At 43.6% G+C, this 18,129-nt stretch overlaps 1 protein-coding gene across 1 annotated transcript in view; it reads left to right on the forward strand.

Moving 5' to 3' along the window:
- Nucleotides 1-18,129, forward strand: part of SNTB2 (syntrophin beta 2) — a 116,667-nt gene that overhangs the window by 88,355 nt on the left and 10,183 nt on the right. Inside the window, exons 5-6 of the mRNA XM_053605100.1 lie at nt 3,939-4,135; nt 16,343-16,527. Coding sequence (XP_053461075.1) covers nt 3,939-4,135; nt 16,343-16,527 — 382 coding nt within the window. The remainder of the gene's footprint in view (nt 1-3,938; nt 4,136-16,342; nt 16,528-18,129) is intronic.

Raw genomic sequence — 18,129 nt, forward strand, 5'->3', positions numbered from 1 at the left:
AGGTGGAAAGACACATTAGTTTCATAGGTGTGGGTTTTGTAGTCTTCTACTGTGAGCTTTCTTTGATTGCAAGAGACAAAGATCTCAACGAAAGCGTGGCCACTTTAGAGTGTGGAATATTGAGTAGTGTTGTGCTTAGGGGACTTAGGGGGCAAAGTTGCGAAAACAGCTTTGCATGAGCTCATGTGACCTCTCCACAAAAGGGGAGCCTTTTGGCAGTGTCTTCTAACCAGCGGCTGCTCAGCAAGAGACCAACAGCTGGTTTGAGTTAGATCCCCTGTGCCAAATATTTCATAATCAAATCTTAGGAAAAAATTCTTCTAGACTTTATATTTTTCAATATTTGTCTTGGGATTAGCAATCTAATTGAATGTGGTAGAGTATTCCCTGTTGCTTTTCCCAACACTCTTTCTTACTTGGATCACGTGTAGAATAACTTTGAAACATATTTAACTCTTTCTGAGATAGCTAATGTTTAATTTCAGTTGGCATGTTGTTCCTATAGGAATCAGCTCAGTAAAGTAGTTCTCAAAGTATACTTCATGGACCTCTGGAAATCCCCTTTTTAGGGGGTCTGCGAGTTCAAAGCTATTTTCATAGTAATACTAAGATATTATTTGCTTTTTTTCTCCCACTTTGTTGACATTTGCACTGAAGGTGGATGAAATTGCAGGCACCATAGCATGATGAATCAGGGCAGTTGGCACCACGCTGTATTAATAGTCATTGTATCCTTCCCTACTCAGACTTGCAGGGGAAAATTCCAGTTTAACTTTTTTTTTTTTTTTTTTTGAGACAGAGTCTCAAGCTGTTGCCCTGGGTAGAGTGCCACAGCATCACAGCTCACAGCAACCTCCAACTCCTGAGCTCAAGTGATTCTCCTGCCTCCGCCTCCCAAGTAGCTGGGACTACAGGCACCCACCACAACACCCAGCTACTTTTTGGTTGTAGCCGTCATTGTTGTTTGGCAGGCCCAGGCTAGATTCGAACCCACCAGCTCAGGTGTATGTGGCTGGCACCTTAGCTGCTTGAGCCATAGGCGTGGAGCCATTAACTTTTTTTTTTTTATTGAGACAAAGTCTCACTCTGTTGCCCTAGGTAGAGTACCAGGGCATCACTGTAGCTTACACCACCCTCAAACTTCTCGGCTTGAGTTTAAAGCTATCCTCTTGCCTCAGCTTCCCAAATAGCTGGGAGTATAGCCATGTACCACAACACACAGCTAGTTTTTCTATTTTTAGTAGAGATGGGGTCTTACTCTTGCTCAGGCTGGTGTTAAACCCCTGAGCTCAAAACAGTCACCCACCTTGGCCTCTCAGAGTGCTAGGATTATAGGCATGAACCACCGCAAATTTTTGGATAGATGTAAGTTTTCAACTCATTTGGGTGGTAAGTATTAGGGAACCCAATAGATAGATCATATGGTAAGAGTGTGCTTAGTTTTATAAGAAACTGCCAAATTGGCTCGTACCTGTAGCTCAAGTGGCTAAGGTGCCAGCCACATACACCAGAGCTGGTGGGTTTGAATCCAGCCCAGGCCTGCCAAACAGCAATGACAACTACAACCAAAAAATGGCCTGGCATTGTGGGGGCGCCTGTTGTCCCAGCTACTTGGGAGGCTGAAGCAAGAGAATCGCTTGAACGCAGGAGTTGGAGGTTGCTGTGAGCTGTGATGCTACGGCACTCTACCTAGGGCAACAGCTTGAGGCTTTGTCTCAAAAAAGAAAAAAAGAAAGAAAGAAACTGCCAAATTGTGGCAGTTACCATTTTGCCTTCCCACCACAATAAATAAGAATTTCTGTTTAGGAGGCCAAGGTGGGCGGATTGCCTGAGCTCGTGAGTTCTAGAGCAGCCTGAGCTAGAGTGAGACCAACCCATCCCCACCCCCGACTCTAAGAATAGCTGGGCATTGTGGTGGGCACCTGTAGTCCCAGCTACTTGGGAGGGTGAGGCAAGAGAATCGCTTGAGCCCAAGAGTTAGAGGTTGCTGTAAGCTATGATGCCAGTGCTCTACCAGAGACAACAAAGTGACTCAAAAAAAAAAAGGGGAGGGAGTTTCTGTTGCTTATATTCTTTTAAGCATTTGTTATTGTCTGTGTTTTAAATGTTAGCCTCCAAAGATTATATTGGGGGCTAAAAAACACATAATGTAAAATTTACCATTCAAGTATATTAATGTTTACTATATGCACATTGTTGTGTAACAGATCTCTTGAACTTTTTCATCTTGCAAAACTGAAACTTTGTACCCACTGAACAATAATTCTCCATTTCCTTCTCTCTCCCAACCCCTGGTAACCACATTCTATCTTTTGTGTTTCTTCTTTGTTTGTTTGTTTTGAGACAGAGTCTCACTATTTACCCTCAGTAGAGTGCTGTGACAGCACAGCTCACAGTAACCTCAAACTCTTGGGCTTAAGCGATGCTCTTGCCTCTAGCCTCTGAAGTAGCTGGGACTATAGGTGTCCACCACAACACCTGGCTATTTTTTTTGGTTGTAGATGTCATTGTTGTTTGGCAAGCCCAGGCTGGGTTCAAACTCACCAGCTCCGGTGTATGTGGCTGGTGCCTTAGCGGCTTGAGCTACAGGCGCCGAGCCTGTTTGTTTTTTGAGACTGAGCTTACTTTCTTGCCCCTGGTAGAGTGCTGTGATGTTATAGCTCATAGCAACAAGAATTTGACCTCCTTGTGAGTAGCTAGGACTACAGGTGCTTGCCACAACGCCCAGCTATTTTTTGAGATGGAGTCTTGCTCTTGCTTAGGCAGATCTCGAACTGGTGAGCTCAAGCAATCTGCCTCCCTTGGCCTATCAGAGTACTAGAACTATAGATGTGAGCCACTGCGCCCCGGCCTTTTTTTTTTTTTTTTATTTACAATTACTTTGGGTACCTCTTGTAAGTAGAGGTCTTTTTATGGTACTGATATAAATGGTATTTTTAATTTCAGATTTCAATTGTTCAAAGCAACTGACTTTTATGTATTAGCCTTATGTCCCTGCAACCTTGCTATAAATGCTTATTAGTTGCAGGAGGGTTTTTTTTTAGCTTTTATTTATTTTGTCTGTTTGTTGGGGTGTCCTATATAGTCAGTCATGTAATCTGCAAACAAAGACAGTTTTATTTATTCTGGAATCATTTTATTCACATGACATTTTTTCATAGGTCAGAGAATTCTAGAGTCAAATGAAAATAGAGCTTGAATTTTTTTTTTTTTTTTTTTTTTTTGAGACAGAGTCTCAAGCTGTCGCCCTGGTAAAGTGCCATGGCATCACAGCTCATAGCAACCTCCAACTCTTGGGCTTAAGCGATTCTCTTGCCTCAGCCTCCCAAGTAGCTGGGACTACAGGTGCCCGCCACAGTGCCCGGGCTGTATTTGAACCCACCGGCTCTGGTGTATGTGGCTGGTGCCCTAGCCGCTGAGCTATAGGCACCGAGCCTACAACTTGAATTTTTAAGATAAACTCAAGTTTGTGTTTGCTGTGCATCTTTACTAGCTACAACTTTCTCCATCAGCCCAGAATAGGTGTTCACTGGCTTCTTCTATTAGGATTTCTTTGGCCTAAAAGTTTGAAATGCAGTTACCTACCCATTTTTTTTTTTTTTTACAGAAGCATATTTTTACTCTGAAGTTATTATTGACATTTAGCTTATCATTTCTCAATCGAATTATATCTTTTTATTGCATAGCGTCTTAGGAGTGTAAAGAGCCCATGGGAAATTGGGGGCAGGGTCTGTCAAGCCCAGTATCTTGTCTGACTGTGACACCAGCGCCTATTTAATAAAATAACAGAATAGTATCTACTTTACAGATTATATTGAAATATACTTGAAAAACTGCTGATGACTTTTATAAGATTCTACTCATCAGTGAGCTAAACTCCTGACGTTTTTCTCTGATAATGTGGTAATTAATTTGATCTCTGCTATCTGTGATCCTAGGTTGGTTCATTCTGGCTCTGGATGTCGATCGCCTTCACTTGGATCTGACCTTACGTTTGCTACCAGGACAGGCTCTCGGCAGGGCATTGAGATGCATCTCTTCAGGGTGGAGACACATCGGGACCTGTCAACCTGGACAAGGATACTTGTTCAGGGTTGCCATGGTGCTGCTGAGCTGATCAAGGAAGTCTCTCTAGGTAGAGATGTTGACATTTCATTTCTAACAGTAATTAAATGGAAATTCTATACAGTTGTGTGCCACATAACAACTTTTTGGTTAATGACAGACCACATATATGTCAGTGGTCCCATAGACTATAATACTGTGTTTTTATCATACCTTTTCTATATTTAGATATGTTTAAATACCCAGATACTTACCATTGTGTTACATTTGCCTACAGTATTCAATACCGTAAACTGCTGTACAGGTTTGTAGCCTAGGACTAATAGGCTGTACCATATAGCCTGGGTGTAGAGTAGGCTGTCACCATCTAGATTTGCGTAAGTACACTACAGCCGGGCGTTGTGGCGGGCACCTATAGTCCCACCTACTCAGGAGGCTGAGGCAAGTGTATTGCTTGAGCCCAAGAGTTTGAGGTTGCTGTGAGCTATGATGCCAAGGCACTCTCTACCCAGGGAGACTCTATCTCAAAAAAAAAAAAAAAAAAAGTGTAAATACATTCTGTGATGTTCACATAGAGACAAAATTGCCTTATGTTGTACTTCTCAGAATGTATCCCCATTGTTAAGTGACCCATGACTATACTTTAATCTATTTAAAAGTAAAACCATTATCATATATGCCAGTCTTTAAAACGTGCTAAATAGGACGGCGCCTGTGGCTCAGTGAGTAGGGCGCCAGCCCTATATGCCGAGGGTGGCGGGTTCAAACCCAGCCCCGGCCAAACTGCAACAAAAAAATAGCCGGACGTTGTGGCGGGCGCCTGTAGTCCCAGCTGCTCGGAGGCTGAGGCAAGAGAATCGCGTAAGCCGAAGAGTTAGAGGTTGCTGTGAGCCGTGTGACGCCACGGCACTCTACCGGAGGGCGGTACAGTGAGACTCTTGTCTCTACAAAAAAAAAAAAAAAAGTGCTAAATACACATTGCTAAAAGTGATAACAATAGAAAGAAACCTGGATTCTCTGTTTCACTGGCAAAGTTTTCCTAAACTTGATACATGGCTCTGAGCACATTGCTAACACCCTATGAACAACATGATATTTTTACTATTCATCGTATTAATCTGCATTTAGTGAAAGACTCATTTACCAAGTATTAGATACATTCACTCTCTAGGTAAGTTTTGGATTCTGGTCAATGGGCTGTGGTGGCACATGCTTGTGTCTCAGCTACCTGGGAGGCTGAAGCAAGAGGATCGCTTGAGCCCGAGAGTTTGAGGTTGCTGTGAGCTGTGATTTCAAATCACTCTACCCAGGGTGACAGTGACTCAAAAGTGTCTCAAAGAAAAAAAGGTTGGAATCTTAAATTATGGGTAGAAACCCTTAAAATATGAGCATTTGGCAAACTTATGGCTATAGAAAAAGAAAGGATTTAGAATAGTTTGTTGTTTTTTTTAATTTGAAAATGTGCACCCAACATTTATTCAAATAAGCATCTAATGGAGGAATAAGCTTGGCAGTCTCTTTCCATTGGGGAAGCGCCCTCTTGTGACTAGTCTTTATGAATTTGGGGTACTGTTTCACATACAGTATATGTATTTCCGTGTGTGTATGGAATAATTTAGGTATTTCCAAATTGCTCTTAATTTCACTAAGAACAGAGACTGTTCAAAATACAGCTATAGTTAAAGTTTCTGATATGCTTTCATTATCTTGACTGTCTTCGTTTACTTAAATTTTTAGAGACAGAGTCTCACTTTGTCACCCTTTGTAGAGTGCCGGGGTGTCATAGCTCACAGCAACCTTAAACTCTTGGGCTCAAGCAATTCTCTTGCCTCAGCCTCCCAAGAAGTGGGGGAGTACAGGCACCTGCCACAACACCCAGCTATTTTTAGAGATGAGGTCTCATTCTGGCTTAGGCTGGTCTCTAACCTGTGAGCTCAGGCAGTCAACTCACCTCGGCCTCTGAAGTGGTGGGATTACAGGCACTGGTCTAATTTACTTAATTCTGATCCTGTTTTCAGTGTATTGATTATATAAATCTAGTTTTATGGGCCAGGCATGGTGGCTCACACCTATAATCCTAGCACTCTGGGAGGCTGATGCGGGTAGATTGCCTGAGCTCATGGGTTCAAGACCAGACTGAGCTAGAGCGAGACCCCATCTTTAAAAATAGCCAGGTGTTGTGGCAGGTGCGTGGAGTCCCAGATATTTGGGAGGCTGAGACAAGAGAATCATTTAAGCCCAAGAGTTTGAGGTTGCTGTAAGCTATGACACCACGGCACTCTACCGAGGGCAATATAGTGAGACTCCGTCTCAAAAATAAATAAATAAATCTACTTTTATGAAATTAATACAAAAAGAAAAAATGAACTGGGTGACTATAGCTTAGCAGCTAGGGCAGCAGCCACATATACCAGGGCTGGTGGGTTGGGACCTGGCCCGGGCCTACCAAACAACAGTGACAACTACAACAAAAAAATAGCCGGGCATTGTGGCAGGCACCTATAGTCCCACCTACTTGGGAGGCTGAGGCAGTAGAATTGCTTGAGCCCAAGAGTTTGAGGTTGCTGTGACCTGTAATGCCATAGCACTCTACTGAGGGTAACTTAGTGAGACTCTATCTCAAAAAAAAAAAAAAAAAATGTTTCAAGAGCAGCAGGTCTTCTGAATTATCTTTCTTTCTGTTGCTTTTGGAAAGTAAGGGATCTCCATGGCTTTAGAACTGCAAGGTTGGGTGGCTCCTGTGTCTCAGTGGGTAGGGTGCCAGCCCCATATACTGAGGGTGGCAGGTTCAAACCTGGCCCTGGCCAAATTGCAACAACAACAAAAAAATAGCCAGGTGTTGTGGCAGGCGCCTGTAGTCTCAGCTACTTGGGAGGACAAGGCAAGAGAATCTTCTAAGCCTAGGAGTTGGAAGTTACTGTGAGCTGTGATACCATAGCACTCTACCAAGGGTGATACAGTGAGACTCTGTCTCTATTAAAAAAAGAAGAAGAAGAACTTCAAGGTAGCAGGCTTGGTGCCTATAGCTCAAGCGGCTAGGGTGCCAGCCACATACACCAGAGCTGGTGGGTTCGAATCCAACCCAGGCCTGCCAAACAACAATGATGACAACTATAACCAAAAAATAGCCAGGCGTTCTGGTGGGCGCCTGTAGTCCCAGCTACTTGGGAGGCTGAGGCAAGAGAATCGCTTAAGCCCAGGAGCTAGAGGTTGCTGTGAGCTGTGATGCCACGGCACTCTACCCAGGGGGACAGCTTGAGGCTCTGTCTAAAAAAAAGAACTGCAAGGTAGCACTTCTATAAGTCATCTGTCAGTCACAGAGACAGGTGGGTTTTTTCAGTGTTTTCTAAATGATACAATTCTTTAACTATTTAAGACCTGCCTGATATTTTCCTCATAATCACAATGATGATTTAAGTAATGGTGCCAATGACTAAGAAGGCCCTCCTTGAATACTGCAAAAGACATCGACATTTTCTTTCTCACTCCTGTCTCTCCACATTTTCTCTGTAGAATGGGGAGAGGCAGAATTTGGTCACCACATTGAGGACTGTGGGACTCTGATTTTTGTCTTGGTGACAGACTGTACTTTCTGTGATGGGCACATCCTCCCCGAAGAGGGGCAGCTGAGGGGTTCAGCCAGCACCCTCAACAGGGCCTTCACTAGCATCTGGGGTATGATGTTCCTCAGTAATCCAGAAGGATATGCTTCCCAAACTGCAGAGTTCAATTTGGATTTTTAGGATTTTTTAGTTTCATGCTGTTTCTTTGGGATCTAGCAGCTAAATTTCATATTGCAGGAAATAAAAAGCTACCCAGTCCCAGCCTCATAATTATTTAAATATGACAGCTTGAGGGAGAATGAGGCCAGCTGGTCCCTTATATTTTTAAATAGACAAAAGAAATATATTTTTTGGTAGTTTAAACTTTTTCGTTCTCATTCACAGCTGTATTTTAATATTTCCTTGGTAAGTCAAGTCGATAGATGTATTTATTAATCACTCTGTATTTACCGCTTTGCCAGCTATATTAAGCTGGCCGAAGGCAAACCACTTTGATGAGAGGCAGAATTCCTTTAAAATATGTGTGTGTGTGTCCTGGGTGCAGTGGTTCATGCCTGTAATCCTAGCACTCTGGGAGGCCGAGGCAGGTGGATTGCTTGAGCTCAGGAGTTTGAGACCAGCCTGAGCAAGAGTGAGACCCTATCTCTAAAAATAACTGGTGTTGTGACGGGCACCTGTAGTCCCACCTACTTGGGAGGCTGAGGCAAGAGGAACACTTGAGCCCAAGAGTTTGAGGTTGTTGTGAGCTACGCCAGCACTCTACCCAGGGTGCCAAATGACTCTGTCTCAAAAAATAAAAAATAAAAAATGTGTGTGTGTCCACATATGCACTTAGTCTAGTATGTCTTAGTGTGCATATGCTTACTATGCACATCCACATGCATGTATATATTTATATAAGTACACATACATAAGCCAGCTTGTCATTCAGACGCATGTTACTACTCTCTGTTAAATTGGTGGGAGATTCAGAAAGGCTTATTAAAACCATAGGTGCTGTTCATTGCACCACATGTTGAGATATTTGTCACCTAAAGAATGCCAGGAAATTGACAAAAAAACAAGCTCTATTTCTTTTCTCTTATAACATTTTAGTTATAGTTTAATCATCCTAAAAATTTCATAATGTCCATGGAGTTTTAAACCTTGATTAGATTATTCTTGTAGTAGAACCGACCAGCAATCCTTCTGATACAGAACTTTTTCCTTTTTGCAAATATGAACTTCAAGATGAGTGGGCAGAAAACAGTTGCCACCTCATGTATATAAAAGCATTTTCCATTTGTCACGGAATTTAAAAATACATATGTATTTATAGTTGCCTGTACTTCAATAAGTATGCTTTTAAAGGGGTTTTTTTTTTTTTTTTTTTTTTTGAGACAGAGCCTCAAGCTGTCGCCCTGGGTAGATTGCTATGGTATCACAGCTCACAGAAACCTCCAACTCCTGGGCTCAAGCGATTCTCCTGCCTCCGCCTCCCAAGTAGCTGGGACTACAGGCGCCCACCACAACCCCCGGCTATTTTTTGGTTGCAGCCGTCATTGTTGTTTGGCGGGCCCGGGCTGGATTCGAACCCGTCAGCTCAGGTGTGTGTGGCTGGCGCCTTAGCCGCTTGAGCCACAGGCGCCGGCCGAGCCGGCCTGAAAGCATTCTAATTGAACTAAGATATAAGCCACCTACGGCAACTCAGACCTTTACTAATAAGCCCCAGATTCTGTCTTATCAGAAAGGGCCATTTCTCGCAGGTGCCTGCCCTACACACACATGTGCATACAATACAATTGTTAAATCAGATTCAAAGGCTTATTTCCCTTTGGTTCATTACTCCTAAGACCTTCTGAGAGTGAGAGTGGGAGGTATCAGGCACTTAATCACCATCTCCACAACTGTCTGCTCTACTGAATGTTTACAGAGAAGCCATGTAACTAGTTCTATTTTGTCTAGCATTTTTATGACCACGCCATGCACATTCAAAAGCATCTGGTGTTGATTATAAGTTTTAAACTAAACAGACCCAAGATCTGGACCTAAATACATTCAGTATGATCATTACTTCTTTTCAAGGTTGAGTTAATCATAAACAAGGTTCTGTTTTCTTAAGTAAAATATATAGACACATACATACACACTGACATTTGCTTTGCTTTCCTTCCCTCCTAAAAGGAAACAAACTGAAACAGAACACTGAAGAAATCTGCTACACAGGTTCAGGCCTGTAGCTCACCCGCTAGGGTGCCAGCCACATACACCAGGGCTGGCGGGTTCAAATCCGTCCTGGGCCAGCTAAAGCAACAATGACAACTGCAACAGAAAAATAGCCAGGTGTTGTTGGCAGGCGCCTGTAGTTTCAACTACTTGGAAGGCTGAAGCAAGAGAATTGCTTAAGCCCAAGAGTTTGAGGTTGCTGTGAGCTGTGATGTCACAGCACTCTACCCAGGGCGACAGCTTGAGACTCTGTCTCAAAAAAAAAAGTATAGGGTGGCGCCTGTGGCTCAGTCGGTAAGGCGCCAGCCCCATATACCGAGGGTGGTGGGTTCAAACCCAGCCCCGGCTGAACTGCAACAAAAAAATAGCTGGGCGTTGTGGCGGGCGCCTGTAGTCCCAGCTACTTGGGAGGCTGAGGCAAGAGAATCGCTTAAGCCCAGGAGTTGGAGGTTGCTGTGAGCTGTGTGAGGCCACGGCACTCTACTGAGGGCCATAAAGTGAGACTCTGTCTCTACAAAAAAATATAAAAAAAAAATAATAATAAAGTATATGTGGTGTTTGTTTTCCTTGCAATACTTCACTTTAAGAATGGTCTTGGGCGGGGGGCACCTGTGGCTCAGTGAGTAGGGCACCAGCCCCATATGCCGAGGGTGGCGCGTTCAAACCCAGCCCCAGCCAAACTGCAACAAAAAAAATAGCTGGGTGTTGTGGTGGGCGCCTGTAGTCCCAGCTTGGCAGGCTGAGGCAAGAGAATTGCATAAGCCCAAGAGTTAGAGGTTGCTATGAGCCGTGTGACCTCATGGCACTCTACCCGAGGGCGGTACAGTGAGACTCTGTCTCTACAAAAAAAAAAAAAAAGAATGGTCTTGGGGTGGGCAGTGCCTGTGGCTCAGTGGGCAGTACGCTGGCCCCATATACCGAGGGTGGCAAGTTCAAACCTGGCCCTGGCCAATCTGCAACAAAAAATAGTTGGGCATTGTGGTGGGCACCTATAGTCCCAGCTACTCAGGAGGCTGAGGCAAGAGAATTGCCTAAGCCCAAGAGCTGGAGGTTGCTGTGCTGTGAGCTGTGATGCCACGGCACTCTACCAAAGGCAATAAAATGAAACTCTGTCTCTAAAAACAAAATAATTGTCTTGGACCAGGCACAATGGCTCATGCATGTAATCCTAGCACTCTGGGAGGCTGAGGTAAGTGGCCCTTCTCTACTAAAAATACAAAAACTAGGCTCCAGACCCATCGCTCAGTGGTTAGGGCGCTGGCCACATACAACCAGGGTTGGCAGGTTCAAACTCAGCCCGGGCCTGCCAAACAACAATGACAACTATAACAACAACAAAAAATAGCCAGGCTTGGTTCGGTGCCCATAGCCCAGTGCTTATGGCCCCGGCACTATACACCAGGGCTGGTGGGTTCAAACACAACAACTACAAAAAAAAAAAGCTGGGTGTCGTGGTGGGCACCTGTAGTCCCAACTACTTGGGAGGCTGAGGCGAGAGAATTGCTTAAGCCCAAGAGTTTGAGGTTGCTGTGAACTGTGACGCCTTGGCACTCGACCAAGGGCAACAAAGTGAGTCTCAAAGAAAAAAAAAGGGGGATGACACCTGTGGCTCAATGAGTAGGGTACCCGCCCCATATACCAGGGATGGCAGGTTCAAGCCCAGCCCTGGCCAAAACTACAGAAAAAAAAAAAAAAATGTCTCCAGTTCCACTCTGATTGTTAATAATGATACTAGTTCACCAGTTTTTCTTTAATTAATTAATTAATTTTATTATTATTATTTTTTTTTTTTTGGAGACAGAGCCTCAAGCTCTTGCCCTGGGTAGAGTGCCATGGCAACACAGCTAACAGCAACCTCCAACTCCTGGGCTTAAGCGATTCTCTTGCCTTAGCCTCCCAAGTAGCTGGGACTACAGGCACCCACAACAACGCCCAGCTATTTTTTGGTTGTAGTTGCCGTTGTTTGGCAGTCCCAGACTGGATTCAAACCCACCAACTCTGATGTATGTGATTGGTGCCTTAGCCGCTTGAGCCACAGGCACTGAGCCCAGTTTTTATTGTTATAGCTGATTAGTACTCCATGATATACAGATACCACATTTTATTGTTTTTGGTATTGATGGGCACTTGGATTGTTTTGATCTTTGCAATTGTGAATTGTGCTGTTATAAACATTTGAGTGCAGGGCGGCATCTGTGGTTCAGTGAGTAGGGCACCGGCCTCATGTACCAAGGGTGGCCGGTTTGAACCTGGCCCTGTCCGAACTGCAAGAACAAAAAAAAATAGCCGGGCGTTGTGGCGGGCGCCTGTAGTCCCAGCTACTCGGGAGGCTGAGGCAAGAGAATCACCTAAACCCAAGAGCTGGAGGTTACTGTGAGCTGTGATGCCACAGCCCTCTACTGAGGGTGACAAAATGAAACTCTCTCTCTAAAAAAAAAGATAAATAAATAAACCACTTGAGTGCAAATGTCTTTTTTATAAAATGTCTTTTTTTTCCTTTGGGTAAATACCCAGCAGTAGGATTGCTAGATTAAATGGTAGGTCTACTTTTAGTTCTTTGAGGTATCTCCGCTACTTTCCAGAGCGTTTGTACCGGTTTGCCATCCCACCAACAGTGTCCTTAGTGTTCCTTTCTCTGCACATCCACACCAGCACTCGTTTGGGGACTTTTTGATTAGAGCCAGTCTCACTAGAGTTAGGTGGTATCTCATTGTAGTTGTGGTTGGCATTTCCCTGATGAGGTTGTGATTGGCTTTTCCCTGATGATTAGAGATATTGAGTGTTTTTTCAGGTGTTTTTTGGCCATTAGACCATTTTTATCTGAAAAGTTTCTGTTAATGCCCATTTTGTAATGTGTTTTTTTTTTCTTGCTGATTTGATAGACATTATCTTTTTCTTCTTCCCAAACACCAACCAATCCAGGTCACTGTCCCTGAAGGGTATCTCTGCCTTTAACCAACCCAGGTCACTGTCCCTGAAGGGTATCTCTGCCTTTAACCAACCCAGGTCACTATCCCTGAAGGGTATCTCTGCCTTTAACCACCTCAGGTCACTGTCCCTGAAGGGTATCTCTGCCTTTAACCACTCCAGGTCACTGTCCCTAAAGAGTATCTCTGCCTTTAACCAACCCAGGTCACTGTCCCTGAAGGTTATCTCTGCCTTTAACCACCCCAGGTCACTGTCCCTAAAGAGTATCTCTGCCTTTAACCAACCCAGGTCACTGTCCCTGAAGGGTATCTCTGCCTTTAACCAACCCAGGTCACTGTCCCTGAAGGGTATCTCTGCCTTTAACCAACCCAGGTCACTGTCCCTGAAGGGTATCTCTGCCTTTAACCAACCCAGGTCACTATCCCTGAAGGGTATCTCTGCCTTTAACCACCTCAGGTCACTGTCCCTAAAGGGTATCTCTGCCTTTAACCACTCCAGGTCACTGTCCCTAAAGAGTATCTCTGCCTTTAACCAACCCAGGTCACTGTCCCTGAAGGTTATCTCTGCCTTTAACCACCCCAGGTCACTGTCCCTAAAGAGTATCTCTGCCTTTAACCAACCCAGGTCACTGTCCCTGAAGGGTATCTCTGCCTTTAACCAACCCAGGTCACTGTCCCTGAAGGGTATCTCTGCCTTTGCTCTTTGGGTTGTTCCTCCTTCCCTTTTTTTTTTTTTATTGTTGGGGATTCATTGAGGGTACAATAAGCCAGGTTACACTGATTGCAATTGTTAGGCAAAGTCCCTCTTGCAATCATGTCTTGCCCCCATAAAGTGTGACACACACCAAGGCCCCATCCCCCTCCCTCCGTTCCTCTTTCTGCTTTTCCTCCCCCCCCATAACCTTAATTGTCATTAATTGTCCTCATATCAAAATTGAGTACATAGGATTCATGCTTCTCCATTCTTGTGATGCTTTATTAAGAATAATATCTTCCACTTCCATCCAGGTTAATACGAAGGATGTAAAGTCTCCATTTTTTTTAATAGCTGAATAGTATTCCATGGTAAACATATACCACAGTTTGTTAATCCATTCCTGGGTTGGTGGGCATTTGGGCTGTTTCCACATTTTGGCGATTGTAAATTGAGCTGCAATAAACAGTCTAGTGCAAGTGTCCTTATGATAAAAGGATTTTTTTCCTTCTGGGTAGATGCCCAGTAATGGGATTGCAGGATCAAATGGGAGGTCTAGCTTGAGTGCTCTGAGGTTTCTCCATACTTCCTTCCAGAAAGGTTGTACTAGTTTGCAGTCCCACCAGCAGTGCAAAAGTGTTCCCTTCTCTCCACATCCACGCCAGCATCTGCAGTTTTGAGATTTTGTGATGTGGGCCATTCTCACTGGGGTTAGATGATATCTCAGGGTTGTTTTGATTTGCATTTCTCTAATATATAGAGATGATGAACATTTTTCATGTGTGTGTTAGCCATTCGTCTGTCATCTTTAGAGAAGGTTCTATTCATGTCTCTTGCCCATTGATATATGGGATTGTTGGCTTTTTACTTTTTCTTTTTTTTTTTTTGTAGAGACAGAGTCTCACTTTATGGCCCTCGGTAGAGTGCCGTGGCCTCACACAGCTCACAGCAACCTCCAACTCCTGGGCTTAAGCGATTCTCTTGCCTCAGCCTCCCGAGTAGCTGGGACTACAGGCGCCCGCCACAACGCCCGGCTATTTTTTGGTTGCAGTTTGGCCGGGGCGGGTTTGAACCCGCCACTCTCGGTTGTATGGGGCCGGCACCTTACCGACTGAGCCACAGGCGCCGCCCCTGTTGGCTTTTTTCATGTGGATTAATTTGAGTTCTCTATAGATCCTAGTTATCAAGCTTTTGTCTGATTGAAAATATGCAAATATCCTTTCCCATTGTGTAGGTTGTCTCTTTGCTTTGGTTATTGTCTCCTTAGCTGTACAGAAGCTTTTCAGTTTAATGAAGTCCCATTTGTTTATTTTTGTTGTTGTTGCAATTGCCATGGCAGTCTTCTTCATGAAGTCTTTCCCCAGGCCAATATCTTCCAGTGTTTTTCCTATGCTTTCTTTGAGGATTTTTATTGTTTCATGCCTTAAATTTAAGTCCTTTATCCATTTTGAATCAATTTTTGTGAGTGGGGAAAGGTGTGGGTCCAGTTTCAGTCTTTTACATGTAGACATCCAGTTCTCCCAACACCATTTATTGAATAGGGAGTCTTCCCCCCAAGGTATGTTCTTGTTTGGTTTATCGATGTTTAGGTAGTTTAAGATGTTAGTTTCATTTCTTAGTTTTCAATTTGATTCCAAGTGTCTATGTCTCTGTTTTTAGAAAAGTAAAATCTCTAGTAACCTCAATCAGAAATGATAAAGGGGAAATAACAACTGATCCCACAGAGATACAAGAGATCATCTCTGAATACTACCAAAAATTGTATGCCCAGAAATTTGACAATGTGAAGGAAATGGATCAATATTTGGAATCACACCCTCTCCCTAGACTTAGCCAGGAAGAAATAGAGCTCCTGAACAGACCAATTTCAAGCACTGAGATCAAAGAAACAATAAAAAATCTTCCAACCAAAAAATGCCCTGGTCCAGATGGCTTCACTCCAGAATTTTTTTTTTTTGAGATAGTCTTAGTCTGTTACCCTGGTGGCATCATAACTCACAGCAACGTCTAATTCTTGGGTTTAAGCAGTCCTCTTGTCTCAGCCTCCCAGGCACCTGCCACCATGCCCAGCTAGTTTGTTTATTTTTAGTAGAGATGGGGTCTCATTCTTGCTCAGGTTCATGTCAAACTCCTGAGCTCAAGCAGTCTACCCCCCTCAGCCTCCCAGAGTGCTGGGATTCAGGCGTGAGCCATTGTACTGGCCAGTTGTTCCTCCTTGCTCAATGTTCTTCCCTTCTATCCAGTTAGTTATAACTATTCTTTAGGGCCTATCTGAATTCTCATGTCCTGCAAGAGACCTTTCCTTGACTTTGGCTTTATTCAGTGTGGTGTGGTGTTTAGTCATGTTTGGTGCATTCTGCCTTACACAGGGGGCTCGTGTTTATGCTAGTGTGCTTATGGAGCCCTTGAGAGCAGGAACCATGCCTCTTACTACCCCCGTGCCATGCACAGCTTGTACACACTTACCCACACAAGTGTTCAATGGAGACTTAGTGAACTGAACTAAATCAGATGTCAAAGAGAGAGATGTTCATTTTTGCTTCATTTCAGTCAAGATGTTAACCAAAACAATGACCAAAACAAAACTCACTTTAGAGGTTTCATGTAAGTTAGGCATCACACATACTCAAGAGATTTTTTTTCCTTTTTTGAAGTCAGAAGAATCCTTTTGTGTTCTTTCTTTCTTTTTTTTTTTAGAGACAGAGTCTCATTTTAAAAAATAGCAACCTCCAGCTATTTTTTTGTTGCAGTTTGGGGCTGGGTTTGAACCTGCCACCCTCAGTATATGGAGCCAGTGCCCTACTCACTGAGCCATAGGCGCCGCCCCAAGAATCCTTTTCTACTACTTGATAACTTTACTAATGATGTATTTTGCTTGTCTTCAATAGGCTGCATGTTAAATGGCCAAGAGGTAAGACTCACTATCCACTATGAAAATGGGTTCACTATCTCCAGGGAAAATGGTGGCTCCAGCAGCATATTGTACCGCTACCCTTTTGAAAGGCTGAAAATGTCTGCTGATGATGGCATCAGAAATCTGTATCTGGATTTTGGTGGTCCAGAGGGAGAACTGGTAAGATTGTTACTGAAAATCATGTTTATTCTAATTGGCATTCTCTTTCCTTCTCATCACGTCTTACCTCTTACATAAAAAATTATGGAATTAAAGAAAAAATTATGGCCTGACATTCCATTTGGAGCCAGGATATTTTTCTTCAGTTTCAAGGTGGTCTTGGGTTTAGGTTTTTATTGTTGTTTTTCTTTCTTCAAATTAAGAAACCATTCTTTTTAAAGTTTTGTTTGAATGTTAAAAAGGAAAAAAAAAATAGCCCTTATTAAGAACCAAGTTTTTACCAAAAATAAGAAATAAAATGCTGGGCGGCGCCTGTGGCTCAGTGAGTAGGGCGCCGGCCCCATATGCCGAGGGTGGCGGGTTCAAACCCAGCCCCGGCCAAACTGCAACAAAAAAATAGCCGGGTGCTGTGGCGGGCACCTGTAGTCCCAGCTACTTGGGAGGCTGAGGCAAGAGAATCGCTTCAGCCCAGGAGCTGGAGGTTGCTGTGAGCTGTGTGAGGCCACGGCACTCTACCAAGGGCCATAAAGTGAGACTCTGTCTCTACAAAAAAAAAAAAAGAAAGAAATAAAATGCTAAACCTGGCAAACTTTAATAAATTCCATCCATTGCTATTATCAGTGTTTTATTGGAATAAGAGTTGAGTAATAGAGCAAGTTGTTTGCTACAGAAACTCTGCTGATCAGCAAAAAAGAAATGGGCCAGGCATGGTGGCTTATACCTATAATCCTAACACTTTGGGAGGCCAAGGCAGGTGGATCACCTAAGCTTATGAGTATGAGACCAGCCTGAGCCAGAGCAAGACCCTATCTCTAAAAATAGCCAGGCATTGTGGCAGGTGCCTATTATCCCAGCTACTCAGGAGGCTGAAGCAAGAGAATCGCCTAAGCCCAGGAGTTGGAAGTTGCTGTGAGCTGTGATACCATGGCCCTCTACCAAGGGCAACAAAGTGAGACTCTGTCTAAAAAAAGAAAGAAAAGAAATGGATATATCCACACAGCCATTATCTTTTTTTGGTCTCTTTGTTCTTTAAAGACAATATCAAAAGGAAGTCATGATTCCTCTTAGAGAGTCCAGAGAAAAATGTCATGTATATATCAAAAATCATAAATTATGATAAAGGAGTAAAGTAGTACCTTTTCTGTCTTACCAATATCTAGCCAGTAGTTCAAGTCTTATATGTAAAATCTTATGTCTAGGATGATGCCTGCAGTTCAGTGGGCAGGGCACCCACACATGCACCAAGGCTGGCAGGTTAGAACCTGGCCTGGGCCAGCTAAAACAACAATGACAACTACAACAACAACAACAACAACAAAAAGGAGCCGGTGTTGTGGTGAGTGCCTGTAGTCCCAGCTACTTGGGAGGCTGAGGCAAGAGAATCGCTTAAGCCCAAGAGTTGGAGGTTGCTGTGAGCTGTGACGTCCCAGCACTCTATTGAAGGTGACAGAGTGAGACTCTGTCTCAAAAAAAAAAAAAAAAATCTTATGTCTACTGACACAGTCACAGTGGATGTAAATTTGGGAATATTCGATCTTGGAAATTTTATTTTATTTCTTTTTTTTTTTTTTTCCTATGGCGTCATAGCTCATAGTATCCTTA

The sequence above is a fragment of the Nycticebus coucang genome, chromosome 2, assembly GCF_027406575.1.
Source record: "Nycticebus coucang isolate mNycCou1 chromosome 2, mNycCou1.pri, whole genome shotgun sequence".
Taxonomy (NCBI): Eukaryota; Metazoa; Chordata; class Mammalia; order Primates; family Lorisidae; genus Nycticebus; species Nycticebus coucang.